The sequence below is a fragment of the Cadophora gregata genome (assembly GCF_030347475.1).
Source record: "Cadophora gregata isolate MNR1 chromosome Unknown scaffold_15, whole genome shotgun sequence".
Taxonomy (NCBI): domain Eukaryota; kingdom Fungi; phylum Ascomycota; class Leotiomycetes; order Helotiales; family Ploettnerulaceae; genus Cadophora; species Cadophora gregata.
The window spans coordinates 138,185-155,335 of record NW_026695938.1 but is presented as its reverse complement, the minus strand read 5'-3'; the positions used below and the strand labels follow the sequence as shown (position 1 = coordinate 155,335).

At 48.6% G+C, this 17,151-nt stretch overlaps 4 protein-coding genes across 4 annotated transcripts; 2 read left to right on the top strand and 2 right to left on the bottom strand.

Moving 5' to 3' along the window:
• Window positions 1–1,348: 1,348 nt before the first annotated feature.
• ONS95_004697 (uncharacterized protein) lies at window positions 1,349–6,955 on the bottom strand. The gene is made up of 3 exons (XM_058498067.1): window positions 5,602–6,955; window positions 5,339–5,471; window positions 1,349–5,288 (listed from the first exon to the last, which is right to left on the bottom strand). The coding sequence occupies exons 1-3, from the start codon at window positions 6,247–6,249 to the stop codon at window positions 1,768–1,770; spliced, it is 4,302 nt and encodes a 1,433-aa protein (XP_058351577.1). The 5' UTR covers window positions 6,250–6,955; the 3' UTR covers window positions 1,349–1,767.
• A 2,169-nt stretch (window positions 6,956–9,124) lies between these two features.
• Window positions 9,125–9,994, bottom strand: ONS95_004696 (uncharacterized protein; the record flags this gene model as incomplete). The annotated part of the gene is made up of 1 exon (XM_058498066.1): window positions 9,125–9,994. One exon carries the CDS (start codon window positions 9,992–9,994, stop codon window positions 9,125–9,127), a length of 870 nt encoding a protein of 289 aa, XP_058351576.1.
• A 648-nt stretch (window positions 9,995–10,642) lies between these two features.
• ONS95_004695 (uncharacterized protein) lies at window positions 10,643–13,579 on the top strand. Its single transcript, XM_058498065.1, has 4 exons — window positions 10,643–10,828; window positions 10,936–12,412; window positions 12,459–12,594; window positions 12,673–13,579. The coding sequence occupies exons 2-4, from the start codon at window positions 12,020–12,022 to the stop codon at window positions 13,353–13,355; spliced, it is 1,212 nt and encodes a 403-aa protein (XP_058351575.1). The 5' UTR covers window positions 10,643–10,828; window positions 10,936–12,019; the 3' UTR covers window positions 13,356–13,579.
• Window positions 13,580–13,729: 150 nt separating this feature from the next.
• On the top strand, window positions 13,730–16,607 carry ONS95_004694 (uncharacterized protein). The gene is made up of 6 exons (XM_058498064.1): window positions 13,730–14,702; window positions 14,764–14,928; window positions 14,978–15,019; window positions 15,067–15,214; window positions 15,260–16,370; window positions 16,430–16,607. Exons 1-5 carry the CDS (start codon window positions 14,316–14,318, stop codon window positions 16,141–16,143), a joined length of 1,626 nt encoding a protein of 541 aa, XP_058351574.1. The 5' UTR covers window positions 13,730–14,315; the 3' UTR covers window positions 16,144–16,370; window positions 16,430–16,607.
• The last annotated feature ends 544 nt before the right edge of the window (window positions 16,608–17,151 follow it).

Below are 17,151 nucleotides of genomic sequence, written 5' to 3'. Positions count from 1 at the left end.
ACTACAATTCAGCTCAAAGTGAAACCGGTACATTCACGCCGCACAAGACCGTGAGATGACGGAGTTCTGTATTCACTGCTCCGACTTGCGAGCACACATAAATGCAACCGAACCTTCTCTTGTTCCCTTTTCTATAAGACAAAGCTACCTTTGTTTAGGACACGCCAAGTGCCCATGAGTGAGTCGATTTGGCCCTTCTTGTGATGAATCGCCATTGCAAAAGCGTCCAGTAATGCAGTCTGTGAACCAATTTCTAGAGTCAAACAGATGTCTTTCTCCGACATCCCACCCTGTTTGAAGTTTGGTGGAGAACAGGGAGACTGTTGTCAACATTTCGATTTATTGTCATTTCTCCACTTCAAATTATCCCACCAACCCTCCAGTTTCTCTACCATGTCAATATAGGAATTCAGTTATACTGTCGAAGATTTTCAAAACACCAAGAACTCAAAATGATTACTTTGCTTGTCTATTAAGCAACAGGCCTACCGAACTCAGCGAGATGCGCCGGTGGGCTGTTTTTGAGCTGAGTGTCATTTTTCGGATTGGAACAAGGAGTGCTCGCAGCGTTTTATAGCCATTACTTACGGTTGACCGCCGTTCACAGTTGTAAGTAATTCGTCATCCTATAACTCACCAGCAATCAAGTCGCTCGGGAACGAGCCGCTATATTCATTCCGTCCAGCCCTCAATCATTCACCACACCACCCCATTCCTCTGAAGCCAACCACCACCTTCCCCAATGTTCTTGATCTGCGAGTATAAAACACCACCAATTGGTTGCACCAACCACAGACTCCAAACTCAATACAAGTTGTCGAACGACGAGTAATGTGGAAGATGAGAGGAGTGCTGCTGTCCTGTAGCTTGCATGCACCCACGACACATATCCCGTTTTCGCTTTGGATGGTGTCCTAGCATGTCCAGTGAGCTTTGTAGAATACAAAAGCAATTTAATCGCAACAAGTTGCTAGAATTCTCATCAAAGTCTATAAGATTGTTGTCAACCCAGAATTTTCTGTCAATACTAACAATTCTGCCACTTGCAGCATTCTTTCGTGTTTGTTTACTTTCCGCCTTGGAGCCTCGCTTATTAGTCGCACCTACTGAACTTTCCCCGTAATCCGGATTTGTGGTAAAAGGAACTCATTTTTGGAGATGTCAGGTCGAGGGGTAAAGTAGCCACAATTTCAAAGTACCCGAAAGATATTTCCGTTTCTTGGTTTAGAAGGTCTCATTGCCGTGCGATGACTTGCTTTTATATCACCAGAATTTGCCCTACCTAGCCTGCGCACCAGCCTGGGAAAAATGCTCGTTGAGTCACTAGAACACTGACAAGATTTCTGAGATCACCTACATGGAAAAGATATTCATAACAAAATAGCAAGAAGAAGAGGACAAGAATCAGACTCTGCATCATCTCACTGCTGTCTCAAAAATTGAAGAGTTTAATTGTTGGGTTTTTTTTCTTCATTACAAATTGTCCTTCCCAAAAAAGAACTATAAGGCTTCTATTTCCGCCTTCTGTGCTGTGCGTGACTTATCCTCCCAATCTATGTCTGTGCTATACAATACATACAATTCAACCAACCCCGCTGGTATCGATCCATCTAGTAAACGCCATGCCATGCCAATGACTCATTATGTACAAAACAAAAGAAAATTCAGGTTCGTGATGAAGCATGTTGGTAGAAAAAAGGAAAAGATAGAGGCGTAAATATAATGATGAGGGTGAGGAGGACGAAGGTCGAAGAGAGGGAACGAGGTCTACGAAGCGGTCTTCGTAGCCTTAGTCCTCAACTTCATCAACAGATACACCATCGCATAACTACTACACGCAAACAGCGCCACAATCCCCGCAGCCCTCCACCCATAATAATACTCCGGCAAATTGATCGTCGCCAGGTAATCCGCACCGGTGCGATACACACACACCTTACACCCACTCGTCGCATCCGGATTCGTCAAGTTCGACTTCGCACCCATGCCCTGCATATACCCCTGGAGGTACTCCCCACACGTCTGGCCCGCGCTCGGAGTATCGAACACCGCAAACTCCTGCTCCGTGCATTGCACGTGCTCGGAGAACGTCGTGAAGACAAGGAGGGATCCCATCAGGTAGTTGAACGGGTTGAGGTAGTACATCCAGTATCTCCAGAACGGCGTGATCTGTGCGAATGGCACCAGGACACCGCAGAAGGAGACGAGGGTACCGATGATGACGGGGTTGACGAGCGAGGCGAAGACGGCGTTGGGGGCGTAAGCTGCGACGAATTGGCCGATTCCGGTGTATACGAACTCGTACATGACCATGACGAAGAGGACTGAGGCGGCCTTGCCGCTATCGTTGGAGAAACCAACGGTGTAGTACCAGCAGACGAAGTAGAGGATAGCGCAGAGGACGAGGTATGGTAGCTCAGAGACGATGAGGCCGGTGACGAAGGCGATCCAGGAGTACATCTTTGACTTCTTCTCGCGGGTCTCGTAGATGTCCCGACGGTCGAGGAAGAGGGGTTGAAGCTGGGCAATGACACCGGGTGCGACGAAAATGAAGTTGAAGACTGTGAACAGACGGAGTTGAAGATCTGCGACGCTGTTGCCGATTTGCCAGAATGAGAAACCGTTGAAAAGAGCGGAGCCGATGTGCAGTGCCATCTTGTTGTTTACGTAGTCGGTGTTACGCCACATGGATAAGTTGGCACGAGAGCAGACCAGCTTGATTTGTTCCCAGAGCGGCATGGCGAATTCGAAACCATCTTCCTTGGTACCTGGTTCCTTGGCTGCAGCTTCGGCAATAATGTTGTCGAGTTCCTTGACAGTGCGCTCATGTTCGGGGGACTCAAGCCAGACTTGGTTCCAATCCTTTCCGTGAGAGAGGGAACCGGATACCACGTCGATCATGTGTTCAGCTGGATTAGCATCCTTAGGACAAGGCGCGTCGTAGCGAGCGAAGTACTCCTTGAGGGTTGAGGCGTTTTGTCCAATGTCACCGAAGTACACGGTTTTTCCTCCCTTGGCGAGAAGCAGAAGACTGTCGAATTGCAAGAAGAGTTGGGCGGATGGCTGATGGATGGTAACAAGGACGGCTTGGCCGACATCTGCGAGTTTACGGAGGAAGCGGACGATGTTGAAAGCAGCTTGGCCATCGAGACCAGAAGTTGGCTCGTCAAGGAAGATCAGGATACTGGGCTTAGAAACCAATTCAACACCGATAGTGAGACGCTTGCGTTGCTCGACAGACAGACCAGCACCAGTAGTCCCGATGAGAGTATTCTCAATGTCGTGCATCTCGAGCAAGTCGATGATGGTATCAACATATTGAAGCTTCTTTTCCCTAGGGGTAGTTCTTGGCTGGCGGAGGAGGGCGCTGAATTCAAGGGCTTCTCTGACTGTCGCAAGAGGTTCGTGGACATCGAGCTGTTCGCAGTAACCAGCTGATCGCTGGAAACTGATTGAGAGAGGGCGACCATCAACGAGGACTGAGCCTTTGATCGTTCCATCGGTTTTGCGCTGAGCGAGGACATCGAGGAGAGTAGTCTTTCCGGCACCTGAAGATCCCATAAGAGCTCCCAGCATACCTGGCTTGACCCATCCTTGAACATTATCCAGGAGAACGCGATCGCCGGACGGTGTCTTGACTGTATATGTAAGGTTCTTCCAGGTGAAAACCGAAGTGTTGCGGATGAGTTCATCCTCAACTCTGGTCTGGGATGAGCCGCTCGAGGTAGGTGGGTCGACGGTACGGACAGCTTGTGACTCCTCATCCTCAGTCAGATGCTTCGTCTGCTTAGCTTTCTCGCGAGGAATCAAAAGGAAGCCACTGTTTCCAGATGTTGTCTTCCAGCCATTCGTCGAGACGATAGTGATAATGACAAATAAAACCCACCAAGCCCAAAGGATGCCAAAGTTTCGCCAGATAGTCTCAGGTGAGTATGAAAGAGACGCAAGGTATTCTTCGCCGGTAAGACTCGTCGCGCCTGATGCAGCACCATCAACTCCTGAGCAAGCCTGGAACGCTGCATCCAAGTAGCCAGGACCGTTTGGCACGAGGTTGTTGCCGACGCAGGGGATGATGGTGTTCTTGAACTCGTTCGCTAGAATAGCGGAGAAGCCGTATGCCAGAGGATCTATCCAATAAATCCAGACGAACCAAGGGTGCATCTGTGGTTTCCGGATCATGTAACCAGTGTACATGATGAGTGCCGCAATCATGAATCCAGATACCTTGCTTGCACCATCGAAGGTGGTGAAACCAGCTCCGATAGCGCGGAACAGTGCAGTCATTACCATGGAAGTAGCGAAGACAACGACCCAGAAAGTGAAGAACGAGGCGGCATCCATTTTCAGTCCGACCATGAAATACAAAATAACCGTAAAGACAGAGACTTGACACAAAAGTACAGGTATGTCCGCCGTGATCTGTGCTATACAGAAAGCTGCAGGATGGTACAATGCGAAAGACTTGTGTTTTGCGAGGACAGGGCGACCGGAGAAAGAGTCTGTGACTTCAGACATGGCGAGCAAACTGTTGAACAAGAGGGCAAAAAACAAGGCACCAGATTTGACGAAGAGACCAGCGGAATTATTAGGAGCATTGTAGAACAGAGAACCGGCAATCAAGGCTTGGATGACAGTCGAAGCCTGTTTGATGATAAACGACGCCTTGTCGCCCCACAGAATTTGGTACTGGCGGATGACGGCGGCACGGACCTGAGTGACGAAACTCACAGTCAAAGGTGACTTCTTTGGCAAGCTTTTGTGCTTCTCATGCGAAACACTGATGCGGAAGTCTTCAGTGTTGGTCTTCGCTTCATCAGTTGTCGGGTAGTTGAATTCGCTCTCCATGGATGTCTTCAAGCTGGATTGCAAGTAGCGTTGCTTGATATCTTCTGCAGTGCGCGGGAATGATTTCTCGAATTCAGGCTTAACCATGCGTTCGGAGGGGACGGTGACACCCGTCAAGAAATCTGCAACGTTTGCTCCATCTGCGCAGATGAATCCCAGGCTTTCCATGAATAGCTTCGCTTCCTTTCGTGGACCGTAAAAGATTTGTTTTCCCTCATCCAGAACAAGCACCTTGTCGAACTGGCTGTAAATTCCGTTACCGGCTTGGTAGAGAGTGATGATTGATGCCAGTCCAAATATATCGGTGATGGCTCGGATAGCTTTAGTGTATTGCAAAGCTGTGCTGGCGTCGAGACCACGGGTGGAGTTGTCCCAGCAGAAAACACTGGCTCTGGTTGCGAGTGTCTCGATAATGCTGACACGTTTTCTTTCACCACCAGATACTGTTTACATGTCAGTACTACTCTGGCAATTGAACTCATTCTGTACTAACCTCCTCGTACATATTCATTTCCGACCTTGGTGTCATTGGTATGCGAGATTCCCATAGATTTCAGGAGAAAACTGCGAGTATCTTGTTGAAACTCCTTCTGATTCGACATATTAGATGGCAGATTAGCCGGTACCTAAAGCAGTCAGCAATTCATCCTCTAGATTAATTATTGCACTGTTATGGTTGGACAATTAATTGACTTAAGCGAAGTCCGAAGTGAGATCCAAGGGAGGGACGGGCCGCAGGATGATGACATGACGTACCTTCATTCTCGTCGCAAAGTCGATGGTCTCCCCAACAGTAAGTGATGGGAAGAAAAGTTCCTCCTCGGTGTTGATAACGATTTGGCCTCTGAACTGCTCGGCTTCCTTGTGGTCAAGCGTTCCCCAGTGCACATCGCCTTTAACCTCAGCATACCCTAGACGCTTGTTGGCAAGCATCTTGAGAAGCGATGTGCACCCAGCTCCTGGCCGACCAAGCACTAACAGCATCTCTCCAGGCTTGACACACCCGCTGGAACCCTCAATAATAGTCTTCAGAGGCGCACCACGGCGCGCTTCTTTGAATGCCCTCACTGAGTTGAATTGCGACCCGACATTCTCATTGATTGCAGCGTCCGCTCCGATACCCTTGACTACCAGATTCGTCCAGGTAACGCCCAGTCTCCGACCCTTGACATTGTCCTTCTCTCCCTGCGCGGCGACGGCCTTGATCTCCGGCATCATACTCCAATCCTCTGAAATTGGCTCGGCTTCGTTCTCCTCGTCGGATTCATCGTGGCCTCGATTGCTTCTCTTCCTGGACATATACGATGTGTTGCTGTACGAACGTGATATCTTGGTGCTCCTGATACTCTTGTTCGTCTTCTCTCGAACGATGGGCGCAAAGCCCTCGGCCTCACGTTCAGCCATACTGGCTCTGTTGAATCCTGGTTTTGCAGCCCTCGATTTATTTAAGTTCGAAGGGACTCAAGGGAAACGAAGTGAAATAAAGTGGTGGTAGGGGGGATATTCAAGAAGAAAAGGTGGTTAGTCGATGAATTAAGATTTGGAAACAGGCCACCCCAAGCAGGCTCGGGGACCAGCTAAGTATGTATTATAAAAGGAAAATAAAAAAAACAGTCCCCTACGTACCTACCTACAGTATCACCGCGACCCACCAGAGAAGGCTGAGGATCCGAAGCACGAACCCAAAAGCCTTACAAAGACCCTGCAAAAGCCCCTAAAGCCTGCCTATCCGGACGTACTCTCAGCCTCCGACCGCGGGTTTGGGCCGTCTCGGCCTTGACTTGAAAGCCGAATCGTCGAGCGCCAGATAAGCGAATGCGTTATTGTGGACCTGCGAATGCGTCAATGGCTTGTCTGCCTCGTGTGGCCTCTGCAGGTCCATCTCTGCGGCGCGGGTTGGCGCTGGGACGAGTGTCGTATATTGTGGTGTGGGTTTTGGTTGGTGAGGAAATCTTCCAAGGCGGACATTTTTGACAGCGCATGTCCGGTTGTCAAGACTCGGAGTCGCAGCGATTGGTCGAAACGATATTTATCTTGCTTATGTCAGCAACCAAAACGGACATCGAGCCTCTTCACTGTCCGTCTGTCACACAAAAGTCAATGCATGCTTGTTGACATTCCTGGCTGGGCCTGGGCAGACGACATGTGTTAGGATAAAGTTGTGCTCGTCATCATTTTGACTTTGTTCGAGAAGAAGCAAAAACAAAAACGAGCCGGTTTCCGAATGATTCACATAAGAACCCGTGTATCCAAAGATCTGAATTTCCGATCCACCTTTGTTACAGTACTGTAGTCATGGCAATATGGTTATGTGGTCGTTCCGAATTAAGGTTCAGGCTCTTCTGTATCAAATTTACCTATGTACTCACACTGGTGGTTCTCACAAGCGGCGAATGAACTGTACCTCCGTACTACTCGGTGAAGTAGTAATTGAGGGCCGGGCGGAGAACAAGCGAGAACACTAACTACACTTCACATGAGATAATACGTAAATTTGTAATAACAATTAATCTTCTCTGGGTATGTGAATATACTATAAGTAATTCTCTACACTTTTAATTAAGTTTGATGCGTTTTCGATTAATCGTTGTTGTACTGTTACGATTCTTAGATAGTATGTGTTTTTAACTCGGCCCGCAAAAAATACTTCACCGACTACTGCTTCTCGTAATCGCCTCGCTGTGTTCTATCTTCCGATTTAATGTTTGAAGGCTCCGCTCTTTGCCTTATCATAATGTCCGTCCGATGGCCGAAGTTTTGCGATGCTTTTGCCAAAGACATTGCGGCATCTCGCTCTCAACGGTACGAGCCAAGTCACATGTGCCGACGACATTCTTCTACCGATAGCACGATCCGGTGTCTCAATGTCTCGTCTCTAAACGTTTCGGATTGAATTGTAAATGCAATAGTCTAGCTGTTGGTCTTTGTCGACATTGCTATTCTGTCAAATGTACTGTTCTGTTGACATCTCCCTCTGTTGACATTTTCTCTTCTATTGTTATGACCCTTCTGTTAGCCTATCCACTCTATTGATCCTTCCCTTATCGCCCCACGAGTTCAAGGGTCGTTCGGTCCGATCAAGCTGTCGCTTACTGCATAGGTCCTCTTACTGCATGGCCCTAGCGTTTATTGACAACAACAAGGGCCAGGGAGTGAACCATGACTTCCCGAACTACGAACCTCCGTACACGTCCTCGGCGGACGAAGCAGTGGAAATGAGGACATTAATAATTCAGATAAGGATACAGGTATTGTCATTTTGTCATGGTAGCACGTCAAGTCCTTTCTTCCTACCATGTGTGCACACTTCATTCTCGCTGACCTCAACCCTCCACCCCTACCTCCGTCCCTCCAGACCATGATTCTGCTTATCTCGAAAACCCCTCATCAATTACTTGTGATGTATGAACACTGAAATCAACAGGTTGCATTATCAATCAATATGCAATGGTCCCAGACTCTCCAATCTGTCCTAGATGACAGTCCATAAGCTCGTTACAATAACAATAACTATGATAATGTTCGCTCTTTCGTAATCGCACTCTGCCGGCGTAAGCTTGGAAGGAAACACAAAAATGTATCCTAGAATTACATACCAAGTTCTTAATCCTCCCATCTTATCCAACCATCCAAGGTCGGAGAGATTCGTCTGGCGCTGCAGTCAATATCTAGCGTATGAATACTGATATGTTACATGTGACACTCTCCATCCACCCCTCTGTCTCCTCAAACAGCACCATAGTGCATCTCTCACACAAATAATGGCAGGACCCAGTACTACAATGATCACAACACTGAAGGAAACAAATCTCGATGAAGACGACATCCACTTTCGCTGAAGACATGTATCATTGTATGGGGCAAAGATTAGGATCGCTATTCTCGGAATGGTTGAGGAGGGAATTTGCACTCAATCACTATTGCGAGCTGGGGATGGGTTATTCTATTCTCAAGTCTGAAACTACTGGTATAACCTCCACATTACCATACTTGAGTAAACCATGCCGGAGGTCTGGTTGCAATCGACTTCGCTTGTCTAGACACATTATGGCAAGCTCATATGCTTCAATGACTAAAACCATGGCTTCATTTCAGGACCATGTCCCTTTTGATATAAACAATCTCGCTATGTAATCCTTCGCCATATGGGAATATCCATCCAGAAATATACTCCGTAGAAAAAAGAACCTCCCAACTCCATGCCAGATCAAACCTCCCACCCAACGATTCCTCCCAATTCTCCCACAATATCTACAACCAGCCCCTCTACACCCACCCCCTAAGCAACCTGCACCACCGCCAACCTAGGCCCAACCACCCCCTCCTGCTTCGGCAGCTCCCAAAACCTCTCCACCCTCGGCCCCTTCTCCCCATGACACGGACACCCCGCGACACCAAAATACGCATCCCGCAACTCCTCGCTCCCCTTCCCCTCACACAACCTCTTCAGCTCCTCCTCGGAAAACTTCTTCGGATCCGTAACCCCGATATCGACTTCCTGCCCCTCAAGGACATCCCCTTCCCCAAGCGACGACGCAACACCATTCTCATCCGCAAGCACATCCTCGCCCATGATCCGCGGTTCAGGTACGGGACTATATCTAGGCGGCTGCGCAGCCGCTGAACCGAATCGTACGAGTCCGAGATCTTCGCCTTCTTCGTCGTTATTGTCGTTGTCAATCTCAATATCGTCATCATCCTCCTCCTCACTAGACCCACTCTCCGTATCCTCCTCCAACATAGGCGGCTGCCTTGACGGCAGCGGCGGCGGCGGCGGGCTCCTCTTCCTATCCCTCTCCCTCTCCCTCTCCCTTTCTCTCTCACCCCTCCCACCCGCCTTCCCCGTCTGGAAGCTCACCCTTCTCTGCATCCCATCCTGCCCAGGCCCAGGCCCAGGCCCAGGCACAGGCACAGGCACCGCACCACTGCACACCGCGCGATTATGCTGTCCCATCCCCCCCTCGTCTTCAGGCTCGGAGTCAGAGTCGCTCGAGCCACTGACTTCTATCTCTGCGATGCGCAGGCGCAGCTTGTCGAGGGTGAAGGCGTGGCCGAGGATGAAGCGGAGGTCGCGGTCGGGTCGGTCGGCGGCCATTTGCAGCTTGCAGCGCGCGGTGTGTGCGATTTTGTAGGTTTCGCGGACGGACATTTTGGTGGGCGTATTGAGTTTTTGTTGGTGTCGGTGCGGTGTATGTGTGTGTGCGATGTTTGATGTGTGTGGTGTGAGGTGTGAGGTGTGGTTTCAATTGCTGGAGGGTGGTGGCTGGCTAGATACTGTAGCTACCGGTAGCTAGCTGTTGAGAGAGTTTGAGGTTGAGTTTGTGAGGAGCGGGGTTGATTGATTGCTGCTGCGTTGATCGACCGCGGGGTAAAGTCAGATTAATTGTACCGCAGGACTCGGAAGTTGCTGTGTAGGTTCGATACGTGCGATGTCTGGCGCAACAATTCACTGAATGAAAGAATGAATGCGATCTACGTGAAGTGATCGTGTCTGTAAGTGAAACTTGAGGAGAGGAGAGGAGACAACGCGCACTTCAAGTATGCGCAAGACCGTAAGTTTCTTCAAAAGACCGTTGGGATCAACAGCCGGTGAGTCAGCATTAACCTTTAAGGGCTCAACTTGACAGATTTGCATTGCGCTGCGGGGTCCCACCAACTGCACTGGACTGGTCCAGTCCAGGCCAGTCGCTTGTGTGCCTGAGTTGAGTAATCAACCTTGAAGGGCCATGTTGGGCCCCCTGATTTGTAAGAACCGCCCGCCCAGAGTGTCTGGACTTTGGCGTCCTGGTCTATTATTAATACAGCCGAGACCCCTTTTCACCACATGGAATGTTTAGTGTACTATGCTTTGGAGATGATGCAATTGCACCATCGTGAATCAAATGACCTAGGAGATTATTGCTGTTTTGGGAATTCGGGATCACGAGTTTTCTAGTTTTGACTGCTCACGAATATGGCAATTCTCTGTCAGGGGATGGTTGAGGTATTTATAACTTCGTATTGGCGCTCTGCTAGTTAGTTCCTGCAGACATTTCCAATCAGTTTCTACTGGTATTACTCTTTCCTTGGACAAGGATTGACAGCCATTAGTTCGTCGTCTTTGCTTCGTAGAGAATATTCTCTCAAACAATTTGTCTGTTGGAGACATGAATTGGTAGTTTTTAAATCTGCGAGATTGCAAAACTAAGTCGATAACACTTTTGTTCTGGGCCTTCTTACGATATTTTGTGGACTATCTTCTCACGAAACTCGTCCAGCAAGAGTCGTACCAGGATCTTCCGCTCCTCAAGCCTATTTGATCCATAATAATCAGGACAAACATACGGTTAAACAATTATGAGTTTTCCTTCATTTCTGCACATATTTCAACTTCCCAGTCGCTTTGCCTCTGCACCTCTGCCTTTGTGGTCAACGACATGTTGTTTTCAACCCAACTTAACTGACAGCTTTCCAGTTCAAGAGTTTTTGAGCCCAGTAATCGACTCTAGTACTTCTTTCCGGAATTCGGACATGCCAGGGAGCCTGACTTCAAGCACGAAGACCAACCTGGGACAATTTCAATAACACTTTGGCCCAGAGCTCGTATACAGCCCTCACGTCGAGCGTTACCAGCCAAAACATTCTTTTGACATCTTCCCACTCAAACTCAGTCCTCTCCATAAAGTGCAGAGTTGCTCCATTCTTTTCTATCCTACAAGACCTCACTCCTCTCAGCCTCCGCCGAACCACAAAACCAGGGGTAGCTCCGCTCCACAACACCTAAGCGACAAGCTTACATAAACATTGTTTACGACCTCCTAGGTGACGCAATTGGCTTCTTCGTACACTGCGGTCTGCAACATTTTGTTGGAGACCCTTGACAGAGGAGACACTGCCTCGATTTCACTTATATATGATTGACTTTGTCAGAAAGTGGTAAGATACGCCGGTGGGTTGAAACACTAAGTGTGTCTTGAGACAAGGAATTGGAATCCCGTTGCCGATGATGACTTGATCAATTCTCTCTCTGTTTCCTTATTTCATCTACCTTTGCTGCGTCTGAAATACATTCTCAATCTATGGCTCTTTTCTGTTTTTGACTCCTTACAGTCCTTCATTCAGTATTTCACCATTCCTTAAGTACAGATTCCGGATCCCACCAACTTGGACTTCACAATCTTACCCAAACTCAACAATGCGTCATTCATTTATATATTCCCTCCTTCTCATACCCTCACCAGCACTCACAGCATCTCTACCAACCACAATATCCGTCCACATAACCACAACCCACACAATCCTCCACCCTCGCATCGAAATCACCATCCCACCCATCATAATCCCCAGCATCACAATCTCCGAGTTCAAATACACACACTCGAAGTTCTCTCTCAAATCACTCTCCCTCAACCTCCCAACACCAACATGCGTACAAACCATCGTCCCAGATAAGAAAGGACATGTTCCACCGGGAACTTGCAATGCGTTGTGGAATTACTATCCGAGTTTCGTGGCTGCGGTTGTCACTGCGGGGATATTTGGAGCGATTACTTTGGTGCATATTGCGGAAGCGATATATTTCAAGACGGTAGGTTTTATCCTCAGAAACAATGAAGTGCACTGATATCAAGCAGTCATACAGCTGGGTCATCAGCATGGGTCTCTTCTGGGAAACCATCGGCTTCACCTTCCGCGCCCTCAGCGCAAAACACCAACAATCATCCGGTCTCCTCACCATGTCCCAACTCTCCATCCTCCTCGCACCACTCTGTAAGCCTCCCATCACCATCTTCCCATTCCCAATCATCCAATCCCCAGACTACCAAGCTAACATCCTCCCCCTCCCAGGGATGAACGCCTTCTCCTACCTAATCCTCACCCACATGATCCACTTCTACCACCCCACGCAGCACCTCCTCTCCCTCCGCGCCCCCACCTTCTCCACCCTCTTCATCCCCCTCGACATCCTCTGCTTCATCATCCAACTCATCGGCGGCTCCATGGCCGGTGTCGGCGCCCCACCTCAGCAAATGCAAACCGGTCTCAACATCTACAAAGCCGGTATCGCCCTTCAAGAACTCTTCGTAGTCCTCTTCATCGGTCTTGCGGTGAATTTCCAACTCACGATGCGGCGTCTTGAGCTTGAATACCCTGATGTCTTGCCTATGGAGAAGAGAACCTGGAGGAGGTTGTTGTATGCTGTGTATGCCTCTCTGGTGTTCATCTCTGCTAGGATTGTTTTTAGGCTTGTGGAGTTTAGTCATGGCACGACGGCGGATAATCAGATTCTGAATGTCGAGTGGTATCAGTATGTTTTTGATAGTATACCTATTTTCTTTGCGGGCTTTGTGTTTGTGGTCTGTCATCCAGGGATGTATATGCAGGGGCCAGATTCGGTTATACCGGTTGCGAGGTGGAGGAGGAGGTGTGCGGGGAGGCGACGGGGGAAAGAGAAGGTTGTGGTTGATGATGATGGGTATGATGCCATGTTACTTACGATGAGGGGAGATATTTCGACGGGGAGACGTTGAGATTGAGTTTTGGAAATTTACTTGGTTTTCAAGTAAAGCGTGATCAGGCAAGCTGCAATAGCAGTGTTCCTGGAGGCTGGTATGAGAGGGGATAACCGAGGCAGGAGAATCACGTGTGTAAACAAAGCATCGTTTGAGCGACGGTTGCTTGGCTTCATTATTCTTTATCCTTCAAACAATTGCCCTGATCAGCTTATGCATGTAATCACACGCAAATTTTAAAGTACTGAAAGTGCTCAATAAGAGGTAGGTACCTAATGGGAAACCAGTGAGTTGCTCACGTGTTGCCATTCGATGAGTTTTGGGCCGCCGTACAACAGCTTTTGCACCATCCCAGGATGAACACCAATTCCATGACACCACAAAACCAAAAAATGCGCCTTGGCCTGTCAGCATTCTGACAACCAAACCCAAATGCCACTGCACTTTTCTTCTCTCTCGTTATCTCCGAAGCAAGTATCTCAGGTTTTCAAAGTTGTCAAAAACATGAAATATTTCTGCCAAGTCAGCCAAGATGCTTGTCGCCTTGTTTTCAAAGCTTCATTTATCTCCCGAAGAATAATGAGATTGATCCAGAAGTCGGATGACATACAACAAACTCGCTACCGATAAAGTAAGGTAAACTTCTCGTCAAATCCTTCCAGCGTAGTGGGAATACATGGAGATCTCTCTCGAGCACGCAATGCGCGCTATGCATTCATTTGGATGGCAAGCTGAAAAGTATTTCGGTTTGCCCCTCCTTGCACGTTCAAGAAGCTGATCTTCTACACAAAACTATGCCCTTCCTCCTTCTAGAAGGCTTCTGTTCTTCTTCTTTCCTGTCAATTGTATGATGTGCTTTAGTTCCCACTAGTCAAGTATTCGGGTACTTCTACATCACTTCACCCCCCCACCCCCCCCCCCCCCCCCCCCACTTGCGGCTCTCACCTGTTCATCAACCGTACGTCACTCTTGACGACCATGTCGAACTCACCAGTTCACGACGCCAAAGTCGTCCACCACAGCGACAATGACAAGGATATCGAAGGCAGCAAATCGCCTGCTCTCTATGATCTCAATAACGACCACCGTGTCGTCGCCGACAAACTCGCGCGAAAGCTTTCCGCAAGACAGGTTCAGATGATCGCCATTGGAGGCACCATCGGAACAGGTCTCTTCCTCGGAACAGGAAAATCACTTGCGACTGGTGGGCCGGCATCTATGCTTATTGCCTATGCGATTGTTGGTGCGATCGTGTTGTTGACGATGTTGGCGCTGGGTGAGATGGCTGCGTATGTTCCAATTGCGGGGTCTTTCTGCACGTTTGCGGGTAGATATGTTGATGATTCTCTGGGGTTTGCGTTGACTGTAGGTTTTTTTCTGTACCTGGAATGAGTACCTGAACTGAACACAACTGACTTGTTCATAGTGGAATTATTGGTTTAATGATGCAGTTTCTACAGCTGCTGATTTGGTTGCACTGCAAATTGTTTTTGAGTATTGGGATACCAATTTACCGGGATGGGGACTAAGTCTCATTTTCTGGGTGTTCCTTGTTCTTGCAAACATTATTACTGTTAGAGCTTATGGTGAAGTAAGTAGCATGAAATTTCCACCCGGACGCATTACTGACATGTTTTTAGCTTGAATACTGGCTTAGCTTGTTGAAAGTCGTGACGATTGTCGTAAGTTCTTCTAGTGACATCACAGGTTCAAGAACTGATTGAACTAGATTTTCATCATCCTCGGAATTGCTGTAAATTGCGGCGGCAATACCGAACACAGATACCTAGGAGCAGGTAATTGGTATATCGGTGATGCACCCTTTGTCGGCGGTATTGGAGGCTTCGCATCCGTCTTCGTGACTGCATCATTCGCCTGTAAGTCCACCACTCGATTCTAACTCCTCCTCTAACACTCCATAGATGGCGGCACAGAATCCATCGCAATCACAGCCGGAGAAACCAAGAACCCAACCAAGAATCTCCCCCGTGTAGTCAAGAACGTCTTCTGGCGTATCCTCCTCTTCTACATCCTCTCCGTCCTCATCATCGGTCTCAACGTCCCTTACACTTACCCAAACCTCTCAACCAAGGAATCATCCACCTCCCCATTCACAATCGTCTTCCAAATGGCCGGCGCCAAAGCTGCAGGCTCATTCATCAACGCCGTCATCATGACCTCCGTAATCAGCGCAGGCAACCACGCCCTATTCGCCGGAGCACGTCTCATGTACTCCCTCTCGGTCGATCGCCACGCCCCCATGTTCTTCGCCAAACTGAACCGCAACAAAGTCGCCTGGATAGCCGTCCTAGCTACAAGTGCCATCAGCGGTCTCTGTTTCGGCGCGTCGTTCATCGGCGCCGGCCAACTCTGGACTTGGCTTCAGAACATCGTTGGTGTCTCGAACCAAATCGCATGGACTGCCATAGCAGCTACATCCATCCGTTTCCGCGGCGCCATGGAACGCCAAGGCAAGACTCACCTCCTTCCCTTCAGGAACCTCACGTATCCTTATGGACCTTGGATCTCTCTCGTGCTCAACATCGTCATCATCCTCGTTCAAGGCTGGAGTTCATTCAGTCCTTCTTTCTCAGCGGTCGATTTCGTGAGTTATTATATCGAGATCCCTATCATGATCGTTATGTATTTTGGTTGGAAGATGTGGAAGAGGACGAGGATTGTGAGTTATGAGGGGATGGATCTGGAGACGGATGTTTATGTTGTTGATGAGCATGATTTGGCTGAGAACGAGAAGGAGAAGACTGCGAGGGGGATGGTTGAGCGGGTTATTCGGTGGATATTCTAGGGTGCTGGATCATCGGATGGACATGTTTTATTTGGCGTGTTAAGGGGAATACCTCATCTAGCGACTTTTTCACGTGCTTTTATTCGAACTCTGAATTCTGAAATCCGAATCAGAAATTTGAGACGAGATTGCCATTTCCTCACTTCCACCCCGTCTACACGCGCACTTCTCCAGAAGAGAAACAAGAGTAAAAGGGCAGCAAAAAATTGGCCGGCCTTAAGGGACAGGTATGTTTACTTCTTGAGAAGAGGTAGCCTCGACTTTACTGACAAACTTCACTGAGAAGACCAGGTTCTCTGTTGACAAAACTGCAAAATCTCCTACTCCCAAGTACTAGTCGATTGCAGACAACTAACTACCTCTCAATTATTCTATCTCGTATTCAAAGAATCAGGAGGACATCTTGACCAGAGCTTGATACTACTTCTTACACTCTATAGCAATCTTACCTACCTTATCCGGACAAGCGATCCCTCTCTCTCCTTCCTTCCTCATTAGAGCTTCTTTCCCCGTATACAATTCCCAATCCCCGACCCCCTCGTCACATCCCCACTGCCGATCAGCTAAGGTATCAGCACAGTGTTAGTGCCACAGAGATTAATCAAATATATAGTACGGAGGCAGGCTGGCTTAATGGGGGTTCCGCTGATAGAAGCACATATCTTCCCCAGACTAGCCCAGCACTGCCCAGCCCAGGCCGGCCCAAGCCAGCCCAGGCCTGCAATCTCCATCCCCATCCTTTCTCTGTTCTCTTTCCATCGCAAACCCGTATTAGTGCAGATCAAATGGGCGAGGGACTTCTACTCGCTTCAACAGCTTCACTTCGTTGATCAACCAAGGTGAGGGTCTCTTGACATCCGCTTCTTAGACCAATCAGAATCCAAGGGGCTGCTTTCAATTTCCCCCTCCCACCCAGTCATAATTGCCGCTCCCAAGTTCAAATCTGGTGTAACGAGCGCATAGACATGATCTAAACGATCTACGCTGCGTATCGTGATAATTATTGAT